Source organism: Eulemur rufifrons, chromosome 8 (assembly GCF_041146395.1).
Source record: "Eulemur rufifrons isolate Redbay chromosome 8, OSU_ERuf_1, whole genome shotgun sequence".
Classification (NCBI taxonomy): Eukaryota; Metazoa; Chordata; class Mammalia; order Primates; family Lemuridae; genus Eulemur; species Eulemur rufifrons.
Genome location: NC_090990.1, coordinates 21939845 through 21951702, shown reverse-complemented (window position 1 = coordinate 21951702; position 11858 = coordinate 21939845). Strand labels below are relative to the sequence as shown.

General features: G+C 44.6%; 1 protein-coding gene across 1 annotated transcript in view; it reads right to left on the bottom strand.

Annotated features, from left to right (window-relative positions):
- Positions 1-2657: 2657 nt before the first annotated feature.
- Positions 2658-11858, bottom strand: part of KPNA6 (karyopherin subunit alpha 6) — a 51471-nt gene continuing 42270 nt past the window's right edge. Inside the window, exons 11-14 of the mRNA XM_069479702.1 lie at positions 11580-11705; positions 11143-11270; positions 9477-9655; positions 2658-7807 (exon numbers count right to left, since the gene is read on the bottom strand). Of these exons, the coding sequence (XP_069335803.1) occupies positions 7620-7807; positions 9477-9655; positions 11143-11270; positions 11580-11705 (621 nt within the window). The 3' untranslated portion in view covers positions 2658-7619. The remainder of the gene's footprint in view (positions 7808-9476; positions 9656-11142; positions 11271-11579; positions 11706-11858) is intronic.

The window sequence follows — 11858 nt, the reverse complement described above, 5'->3', positions numbered from 1 at the left end:
CAAGTCAGTGAATTTTGGCCCTTCTTTTTTTTTTTTCAACAGAGTCTTGCTCTGTTGCCCCAGATAGGATGCACTGGCATCATCATAGCTCGGTGCAACCCTCCTGCCTCACCCTACCCAGTAGCTGGGACTACAGGCACATGCCAGGATGCCCAGCTACTTTTTCTATTTTTAGTAGAGACGGGGTCTTGCTCTTTCTCAGGCTGGTTTCCACCTCCTGAGCTCAAGCCATCCTCCCACCTTGGCTTCCCAGAGTGCTAGGATTAGAGGTGGGAGCCACAGCGCCCGGCCAAGTCAGCGAATTTTGGAAGAACTGCTGGCTAAATGCTCTAGTCTCGGGGCCTAGCATCATTGTAAATTACTTTATTAACTGATCATTGCTAATATTGGGGCCTGTAGGATGTTAATATTTTCCACAAATATTTAAAATATTGTTCTGACTTCAGAGCAGTGCAACCCTTAGGTAACACCAAGGTTCACATTTACAAGGTAACATTAAGAGGCAATATGGTATATTAACAGGTTAAGCACCACTAATCTAAAAATATGAAACTTTTTGAGTGCCAACATGACGCTCAAAGGAAATGTTCATTGGAGCATTTCAGATTTTCAGATTAGGGATGCTCAACTGATAAGATCTGAAATCAGAAACACTTCTGAGGGCCGGTGCAGTGGCTCAGACCTGTAATCCTAGCACTCTGGAAGGCTGAGGCGGGAGGGATTGTTTGAGTTCAGGAGTTCGAGGCCAGCCTGAGCAAGAGCGAGACCCCCATCTCTACTAAAAATAGAAAGAAAAAAAAAAAAAAGTTGAAACAGAAACACTTCCAGTCCCAAGCATTTTTTTTTTTTTTTTTTTTTTTTTTTTTTTGAGACAGAGTCTCACTCTGTTGCCTGGGCTAGAATGCCCTGGCATCACCCTAGCTCACAGCAACCTCAAACTCTTGGGCTTAAGCAATCCTACTGCCTCAGTCTCCCGAGTAGCTGGGACTACAGGCCCAGCTAATTTTTTCTATATATATTTTTAGTTGTCCAGCTAATTTCTTTGTATTTTTAGTAGAGACAGGGTCTCGTTCTTGCTCAGGCTGGTCTCGCACTCCTGAGCTCAAACAATCCACCTACCTTCACAGTAATCCTAGCCTTCACAGTGCTAGGATTACAGGCATGAGCCACCGTGCCCGGCCTTGTCCCAAGCATTTTGAATAAAGGATGCTGAAGTTGCAGTCTGATGATGGAAACTGAGGCTGAGAAAAGTTTAGAATCCAGGTCTCTTGAAACCAAGGCCGTGATTATTTCTAGAAAAGTGTTTTGGAGGTCTCCCAAGGAGGCAACATATAAATCAGACATTGAATTTCCATAGGAAGGTGTTCTAGTCAAAGATAATACGCAAGAAAAAGGTACGTATAGGGTGAGGAGTGGAGGGTGGTAGCACAAGGGTCAACAGTGGTCTACAAGGGCCACCTGGGTAATATAAGTAGACCAGGCAAGAATAATTTGACAGAAACATGTTAAGAAGTTACTTTGGCCGGGCGCGGTGGCTCACGCCTGTAATCCTAGCACTCTGGGAGGCCGAGGCGGGTGAATCGCTTGAGGTCAGGAGTTCAAGACCAGCCTGAGCAAGAGCAAGACCCTGTCTCTACTAAAAATAGAAAGAAATTATATGGACAACTAAAAATCTATATAGAAAAAATTAGCCGGGCATAGTGGCGCATGCCTGTAGTCCCAGCTACTCGGGAGGCTGAGGCAGTAGGATTGCTTAAGCCCAGGAGTTTGAGGTTGCTGTGAGCTAGGCTGATGCCATGGCACTCATTCTAGCCAGGGCAACAAAGCGACACTCTGTCTCAAAAAGAAAAAAAAGAAGTTACTTTTTCCTTTGCTATAAAACAACATATAGTAACAATATTAATATGTGTCAGATTCAGGGATACAACTGGCAACGGTGATGATTATATTATAGTAAAATAGAGTAGCTCTTGCAGATTTTTTCCAAGCAGAAACTCAGGCCCAATAGTGCCAGATAATATTTTTCAAGACAGATATTTCTAATTTTTAAAATGTTGGCAACCAATTAAAACTTAAACACACTCTGCCAACCAAAACCTTCCTTTTGGGTTCGGTCAGCATTTTTGGCTGCTTGTCTGTAATCTTTGCTTTAGGGATTGATCAGAACTGAAGGGAGGAGTTTGTGAACTATTTGACCTCAACAGGCTCAAAGGGCTGTGGAGTGGTGCTAATGAAACTACATCAAAATCGTTTAGAGAAACTCTAGAAAATGCAAACTATAGTGATAGACACAGATCAGTAGTTGTTGGGATTGGGGCAGGAAAGAGGGATTCCCAAGGGGGAAACTTATGACTTACGGAGGTGATGGATTTGTTCATTATCTTAATTGTGGCGATTTTATGGGCACATGTGTCAACTTACCAAATTGTACACTTTAAATATGTACAAATTATGATATGTCAATTACATTTCAATAAAGCTGATTAAAAAAAACCTTTATAGCAGGAGCAGGTTGGTATAATTCTTATTTCCACTGTTAAGCTACAAGTTTAAACACCCTCTCCTCATTCACTTCCAAAAAATCCCGTCTAGGGTCACTCCAAGCCAAAGAAGACGATTTAGAACTTTGCAACAGGTTTTTATTTTTGCATTATATCTATTACAGTGTTTGAAACCTAAAGAAATACATTTTCTCTTCAAATTTGGATGTGTATATAAATAGCATTTGTCTGGACTCAGCACACTCAATGCCACGGTTTCTTGGCCTATGTCTGCTCTGAAATCATCAAGCTTTGTCTGTCTACCCAGGGGCCCTGAGAACATGGAAAATAGCCAGAGTTTATAGTTGTTGGAAAAATAAAAGCAAATTAATTTGGAAAGAAAAACCAGTGAGAAGGATTTGATTCACCTTCCTAGGGTCCATAGCTGGAAACCCAAACTGTTCTTAGGGGACATCTGGTCTGTTGTGTGGCTGGGACCCCATAGCCCCTTTCCTTCTTTTAAAATAGGTCAAAGGCAGTTCCCACAAAAGCTGGCTGAAAAAGCCAAGACCCAACTCCAGAGCACAGGGGTTCATGTAGATGTGACCTCTTTAAGGACATCCTCTGAGTCAGAGGTTCCCAGCCAGTCTTAGGATCTCTGCACTTATTTCCTTCACTGCCCTCAGGGCATGGCATATTGTTAGAAGAGAGCAGGGGGGTTCAGGTATGTGCTAATGTGGACATCAGAAGTCAGGCTGGCCCAGAAGAAGCTAGGTAGACCCAAGCCCATCGAAACACACTACACAAACCTTTCTCCCATGGTGTTCTGGGCCCAAATTTAATGCTGCCTTTTATAACTCTGACAGCCAGCTCTGGTTCTGCAACAAAATGCCCTCTCAGAGGAAAAATAACGGCTTTCACTAACAGATTTGGTTGGTCTTAACCTCAAATTCTTCCCTTGCCATAGGCTTAATCTGGGGGTGGGGCTAGAGGATAGACAATGGGATGACTGAATCATTTATGAAGGCCTTGGCCAAAAAGCAGCTACTGCCCACCACATGGATCTCTGTAGGGCTAAATTCTCAGCTTGTTGGCTTAACAAAAAAATGCAAATGCTAAAACAGAAAAAATACTGGACAAGGTTGGTCTAGTCTAGAATGTGCAATCCTAAAAGGCTATGGAAGAAATTTATTCTGAGCAATCTCTCAGTCTCACACTAACTTCCAGGGTAGTACTACCTGGAAGATGTTTCCCATAGTTCAGTGCACTGAGCATTGCACCCTTCCCCAGGCTGCCAGGGAGGCAGACAGGTACACACATTCCTGAGGTCCCCAGCCAGCCTACCGGGTCCCTGGAGAAACTGGCTCCCTGTCTTCAACTGAGAATCTAGAATCTGAGCCCATAAGATGAATCTAATGAAGAATACCCAAGATGATGGATTCTAAGCTGAGTGAGTCTATGGGTGAAGAGAGAAGGCCTGAACAAATGGGCTGGGGCCTTCAAAGAAGGGTATGTAGGGTGAGGTTAGTATTGCTAGGCTTTCTCCTTCGTTCCTTTTAGTTTGCTAGAAACAGGTACAACTCTAGGGTGCGGAGAGAAGGCAGGTAGACATGAGAAAATGTAAATACAGTTCATTCTGTTAGACAGTTTTCATTTTAAACTGGTTTGGCTTCAGAGAAACAGAATGTCTGTATGCCTAGTCTTCTATTCCTTTTCCTTAACTACAATAGCAGCTATAATCTGTGCAGTTCAGTTCCAAAAAAATAGGGCTCCTGGAAGATGGTTTCCAGGGCAGAGAGTTGAAAAAAAAGTAGATCTAAAGTTTCTAGATAAGGTATAAAACCAAGGGTCCCCCAAAACTGAAGTTACCAACCACCTGTTCCTGGGAGTGGTCATTTATGCCCAAGTAACCAGGCTGCCCAGTTCAGGGTGGAACCCATATGGTTCTATCAGAGGGTTGCAGCAGCCAACATCAAGGCCAGGCAGTCACTGAGGAGAGGTGAGAACTGAAGGCAGGTTTCTAAGACCAGAGACCCTGTTAGTACTAGAGAAGGCGACTTGGGGGTGGGATGCCTAGAGGGGTTGGCAATAAAGAATAGCTGGCACTGTTCAAAACAGTATTTGAGTATGTTAACTAAGAAAAAGGCTCCTTGTCCCTCTTAATCTATACCTAGATACTTCCACCCCCATCAGAGATCTTAAAACAGATATGCCAGCCATATGAAGATTCCAAAAACATGTTTCAACTTAATCAGGCTAGTCCCTAAAACAGGCTGGGGAGCCTCTACATCCTGGCAGTCAACAGAAATCTGCCAGAAAGCCTTTGACCTCACTCAGGCCAGGATCTGGGGTCCAGATGGGGGTTGCTCACAAAGAGTGGGTCTCAAATGTGGGCTAAAGAAATAATATTTTGCTTCACAAGATGGCCAATAAAGAGGAGATGATACAAAAGATGGTACTACTGCCTCTGTCGGCTGGAAGAACTTTACCTGTTGGTTGAAATGGGGTTAGAGGAAGATAATGGGAAAACACAGTCTGGGGAAGACACAAACGAAAGCTCCTAGAGGCAACCTTTCTTTGAGAAATCTTTCCTCACATTGTGCCCCCAGTAGAATTTAGCCTTTTAAGTCCTTGGAGAAAACTTGCTTTAAGCAGCAGCCAAATGACCAAAAAAGAGTCTTCCATCTGGTACAGGACCTAAAGCTGAACCCAAAGTAGATTTTTGGAGAAACAGTTGGGAAAGCGGGATATGTATGTCTCACACTAGGAATTCGGTCCCAATGTCAGGGACTTAACTATTGCTTGAGATGTACAAAGTAGATCCTACTAAATTGCTCTGCCCTTTGGACAAGGACCATGGGGGGATGCATGGGTGAGAGCTTTTCTTTGAATTGTAAGAGAATAGTTTTGTAATGGAGGTAGAAGGCCAAGTGAAAAAACGGTCCTGCCCCTTGCCTTCCTGGGAGATTGGGGGTTGGTAGCCATCATTCTCAAGCTACTAAGGAGCATGTGACTCACCAAAGCAGTATGACATTAGTGTGATTTTTCAATGATAGCTGCCAGCCCTAAACCATCTTCTTTAGAAAATGGCTTTGGAGTGTGACCTCAAACTAGGGAAGGGCAAATTCAAGGCGAATTGCCAACAATAAGCACTGGAAGTTTAGATCTGTAAGAAAAGGGGCATGGATTTCACCTGAGCCAGAAAGGGATGTATAGGAATGGGAGCAAGAACAGCACTGTTTCTAGAAAAGTATAGCTTGGAACAGGACACCTCTAACCACATAGTGGGGAGGCAGCGGCAGGGCAGACTGTGCCTTCAACTCCACGGTTGGTCTATACTTAGCTGACAACTTCGTCCTCTCCCATCGCCAACAGATGGGCCTTACCATCACATGTAATCCATCCAGAGGCACAGGCAAGCCACTGAGGCACTACACTAGATTTACTCAAAGAGAAAGAAAAGGCATCTGGATTATAATTGTCACAAAGAAGAGAAAACCCAAACCAGGTATAAGGATACCTAACAGGGAAGATACCAATAACTCGCACAAAAGTATTCAGGCTGCTAAGTTTCTGGGACAATAGCAAACGCAGCCATGTGTGACAACTTATGTGGACAATGGCCTTTGAGATTGAGTTGTAGAAGGCAAACTACTTTCTGGGTTTCCTGATAGAAGCAGGATGCTCAGTAGCAAGGACTAGAGTGGTAGACTTCACCAGGCCCTGAGGCCATCCTTGCTCCTTTCAGGTACTGGGACAATGAGACCATGCTGACCCGCTTTATAAAGTTTCCAGAGCTGAGGATTGGTCCCCGGTGGTGGTCCAGAATCTAAGCAGAGAGGAAATGGACCACGCTCAGGCCTCCTGAGCAAGGGAGCTTCCACATCTCTTTTTGGTCTTTCTCACAGTATCCTACTTAAAGAAATTACAGATAGTTCTTCCTCTTGAGACCAATTAAGATTGACCTACCTAATATATAGAATATAAAAAAATACAGAACTTTTTGACATTCTCTCCTTTGGAAGTAAAATATACATGATCCAACTATGGAAGAGGAAGAAGAAGAAGAAAGGCCAAAGGCAGGGATCCCTGACTATCCCAATACATGACACTCTCACTCCAACCTCCTCTGTAATTTATAGGTCACCAGAGCAAGGACTTTCTCCCCAGGAGAAAGGAAGGACCACAGTCCCCTGTCTTAAGCTTAGGAGAAAATACAGCCACCTCAGAGGTTCACTCAACCCTGAGGGGAATTTTCAAGTAAACAAATGAAGTTGGGTCGCACCATTTAGAAGGTGGGTAGGAAACACGGGATCAGTAGCTACATGTGGGGAGCCCCATCTGAAGGCCTGTGCTCCTCCCTCCCCTCCACTCCCACTGGTGTACTTGTCCCAGGAGAATGAGGAGGATCTCCCAAACTAAAGAGATCTGGGTAAGGAGGGAGAGGGAGGGAGGGGCTTTTGTTTCATGGTAGCCTCCCCATTAGCCTCTAGTCCCAGGCAATGCTGGCAGCTGGGATTCCTAAAACCAGGAACTCATGGTTCTTGGGAAGAGCAATCTTAATACAAGAAAAATGTGCAAAAGAAAAAAAAATTAAATAACTCAATCCAAGCATACAAGATTAATATTCTGTCAGAGCAAGAACACTTTGTTTTGGATTTCTCCCTTCCCCTCCCACCTCCCACCTCTGGAATATTCCATCTGCTCAAGTACCCAAGATAAGAGTTATACAGATCAGGGCAGAGGATTGGGAAGGATGAAAAAAGATAAAAAGGAAGTCACCATTAAAGAAAAAAGAAAAAATAAAAAAAGGTGCAAATTGATTACCTTAGTCCTCCTTTGTCTACCCCTGGGCTCCTGGGTTAAAGACATGTGTGCAGCCAAAATATAGTGTAAGGAAGAAAAACCCAACACATCCCCTTCTTGTCACAAAACCCAAATGTGAGCCTCAGATGGTTCTGTCTGTCCAGAGGGTACGCCCTCCAGGGAAGGGGGCGGAGCAGGTCAAGAGCACAGTCTCCAGGGCAGCAGAGGTGTGTGGTGGCTGATAGTGGGGGGGTTTGTTTCCCGCCCACCAGAGGGCTGCTCTTCTGCTGATTGGTGGTGCTTCCCATCCCCTCCCCTCCCCGGAGGCAGATATTATAGCTGGAAACCCTCCATGGGGGCCTCAGGCTGCTGGAAGATGAACTGCTGTTGCGTTTCATCCACTTGGGGAGCCAGGCTGCTATCATCGTCTTCTACACCAAAGTAGTGCTCAATGAGGTCGAAAGCCTTCTGGTAGATCTCCTGGTTCTCGTGGCTCTGGAGAAACTCAATTTTGTCCAAGCCTACGGTAGCAACAAAGAAGGGGAGTGAAGTGTGGGTGCTTTTCTATAGGTAGATGAAACATTTATCTATTTTTCCTTCCCTGAGGTACGTTAGTGCTTACAAACAACTAATATAATCAGATCATTCTTGGACCTGAAAGAAAAGAGTCAAGATCTCTTCCTAAAACTACAGAATCCCAAAGCAAAGAGACCAAAATGTCAGTTATAGAGGTTCTAGTCCTGATTCTGCTTTAAACTAGCTGCGTGTTAATGAGCATGCTACTATGTAAAAAAAAAAAAAAAAACAAAAAAACAAAATAAACTAGCTGCGTGACCTGAGCAAATCATCAGCCTCTCTTCTCACAGATGGGTAATGAGTTAATCCAGCATTCATTCTTTCTTTCTTTCTTTTTCCTTCCTTTCTTTTCGTTCCTTCCTTTTTTTCTTTCTTTCTTTTTTTTTTTTTGAGACAGAGTCTCACTCTGTTCCCCGGGCTAGAGTGAGTGCCGTGGCATCAGTCTAGCTCACAGCAACCTCAAACTCCTGGGCTTAAGCGATCCTACTGCCTCAGCCTCCCGAGTAGCTGGGACTACAGGCATGCGCCACCATGCCCGGCTAATTTTTTGTATATATATATATTTTAGTTGTCCATATAATTTCTTTCTATTTTTAGTAGAGACGGGGTCTCACTCTTGCTCAGGCTGGTCTCGAACTCCTGACCTCGAGCGATCCATCCGCCTCGGCCTCCCAGAGTGCTAGGATTATAGGCGTGAGCCACCGCGCCCGGCCCTTTTTTTCTTTTTTTTTTTGGAGACAGAGTCTCTCTCTGTTGCCTGGGCTAGAATGAGTGCCGTGGCGTCAGCCTAGCTCACAGCAACCTCAAACTCCTGGGCTCAGGCAATCCTGCTGCCTCACTCTTCCGAGTAGCTAGGACTACAGGCATGCGCCACCAATTTTTTTCTATATATATTTTTAGCTGTCCAGATCATTTCTTTCTATTTTTAGTAGAGACGGGGTCTCGCTCTTGCTCAGGCTGGTCTCGAACTCCTTGACCTCGAGCGATCCTCCCGCCTAGGCCTCCCAGAGTGCTAGGATTACAGGCGTGAGCCACCGCGCCCTGCCCTTCCTTCCTTCCTTCTTCCCTTTCCTTCCTTTCTCTCTCTTTCTCTCTCTCTCTCTCCTCTCTTCCTTAATCAGGCAGCAGTTTGAACTGAAAATGGTTCAGAATGCTCCCCAGCACTCTTATAGGAACTTGTTAGAAACTCTGCTGAAAACACAAGGCTTCTAGTTCCTTATTCTATTCTATTATCAGTTTTGGGATCTTTATCTTTGCATCTGTACCATACCTACTTATGAGGTAGAGCCTATCAGAAAGAGAACTGATCTATTGCTCCTCAAAGAAAGAAAAAACTGATGGGATAAAACTGGATTTAAAAGATGACCCAAATCCAAATTCTAGCTCCACCCCAGCTACTCAGTACATGCCGGTTATACGCATGGTGTCATCTGAAACTCTGTGGATGGTATAACTTGTCTTTAGACGCACAGACTCAAGTCTCACAGAAGCTATAGATGCTCCCCAACACACTCCCTCACATATATACACCACTTTGGAGGCTGACTGTCCCCAGGTTCTAACCTAGAATCTCTCTACTTGAGGCAGAGGTGAGGCTGGATAGGGGGCACATACCATAGGCTTCCTCGATGAGGCCACAGTAGGGATTAACCCCTGAGCCACTGCGCTTGCCTTCTTGCTCTCCAAGCCGCAGGATGTTCTCCAGTCCATTGAGGGCCACTTGCACAATCTTTGAATCCATTACAGTCAGCAAATCGCACAGGGGTTTGATGCAGCCCAGTGAGACCAGGTACCTGTGGGCCAGAGACCAGGCAAGTTCTAAACCAATGCAGGGCAACTGAAGTGCTGTGCAGGTGCTGTGGCCTGTGGGCCTCCCTCATCCATGTTAATACTCTCAGCAAGCCACTCTACTGACCCTCGATGACCACCTATCCTTTCTCTCTCTCAATCTCCCAATGCTATGGTGTAGTTCATTTTACATGTGGATGCTCCCATACATTTCTCCTCCTTGACTTCAATGTCTCCCTGGTTGTAACATAACCACTCTGAACACATCATTTCCCTGCTTAGAATTTTTTCACAGAGGCCAGGTGTGGTGGTTCACGCTGTTTTTCTAGCATTCTAGGAGGCTGAGGCAGAAGGATTGCTTGAAGCCAGCTGTTTCAGATCAGCCTGAGCAAGAGTGAGGCCCTATCTCTACAAAAAATTAGCTGGGAGTGGCGGTGATAGCCATTGAGTTGAGCTTTGAAGGATAAATAAATACGGGGTTATAAAAGACCTCTTGTACAAGGAAAAGCGTAAGTAAAGGTACAAGAATCAGAAATATGGAGACCTTTACAAGTGTTCTGGGAAGGGAGTAATGGGAGGTAGAGCTAGAAAAGGAGGTAGGAGCCACATTGTGGAGTCTATATTGTAATGCCATAGAACTTGGACTTGAAGGAAATAGGGAGCCTGTGAAATTTTTTTTTTTGTTGAGACAGAGTCTCACTCTGTTGCCTGGACTAGAGTTCAGTGACATTATCAGACCTCACTGCAACCTCAAACTTCTGGGCTCAAGCAATCCTCCTGCCTCAGCCTCCCAAGTAGCTGGGACTGTAAGTGCGTGCCAGCATGCCTGGCTAATTTCTTCTGTTTTTGGTAGAGGTGGGTTCTTGCTCTTGTGCTCAGGCTGGCCTTGAACTCCTGACCTCAAGCAATCCTTCCACTTTGGCCTCCCAGGATTACAGGTGTGAGCCACTGCACCCAGCCTCCTAAGGCTTTATATATACTGACTATACTCCCCTTAGTAGGCAAGTGAAGGGTAAGAGGCTTTTCCAATTCCTATCACTTGTATTAATGGTCAGATAATGAAAACTAAAATAAAAGAGCACATACACAAAACAGCTTCTTATTTGCTTCTCTCAAGTCTCATCCCTCAAAATGATTTCCCAAACAAGCTGCTCTGACTGAGCCACAGCATGGTTCTCCTTCCTTTGTATGAATAATTAAGAATTGCACAGATTTCAGTCCTCTGGATGGTAGAAAAATATAGATGAAGGATAGATGTCTATGTCATAGGTTTCTATTCTCCAGGAGGGAAAAGAGGTACCACACATCATCATCTACAAGAATCTATTCCAGATTCCAGTGTCACTGTAGCAGCTTACCAGTTAAACCCTGTTACAGCTGGACCAGGGGGCAGATCTTTCTGAGCGAAAGCAGTTTAGAGGTCATCTGTAAACCATGAGCAAACAGGGAGAGGACACATATCATTCAAGACAATGGGAAAGGAATAGGATACCTGATCTGCTCAGGGGTTCCTCCTGATGTGGCATTGGTGATGGCCCAGGCTGCCTCTTTCCTTGTACGGAACTCTGCTTTCTGAAGGATTTCGATCAACACAGGGAAGATATTTGCATCTATAACAGCCTGAGAGAGGATTGAGGGAAGGAGGATGGAGGGAGAATGTCACTTCAAGAGAAGAAAGCAAATCCAGCCCCCAAATCAGCTAAGACTTAGTTAGACATCTTCCCCCATGGGAGTTCTCTTTTATTCTTCCCTTATAGGTGACAGGCTACAGAAGAACCCAGCTTCAGCTACACAGATGCTTTGACCAACAGCACATACTGACTCCAATTTCTAAAGGGGAACAAATTCTTTCTTCTGAAAGCAAATATCCCATTGCTTCTCATGTTTCCTATGGCTCCCTACACCTCTAGACTTCCCTGCTTGTTCTACCTGTATTTGAGCTCTGTTGCCAGCAGTGATGTTTGAAATGGTCCAGCAAGCTTCCTTCCGGATTGATTCCTTAGGGCTGCTCAACAAGTGGAGAAGGCAAGGGAGGGCTGAACAGTTAAGAATGACCTAGAAAACCAAAATTACAGGGAAAAAAAAATTATTATAGATAAATTGAACTTAATCAAAATTTAAAACTTTTATACATCAAGACACCAGAGTAAGGCCAGGTACAGTGGTTCACGCCTGTAATCCTAGCACTTTGGGAAGCCAAGGCGGGAG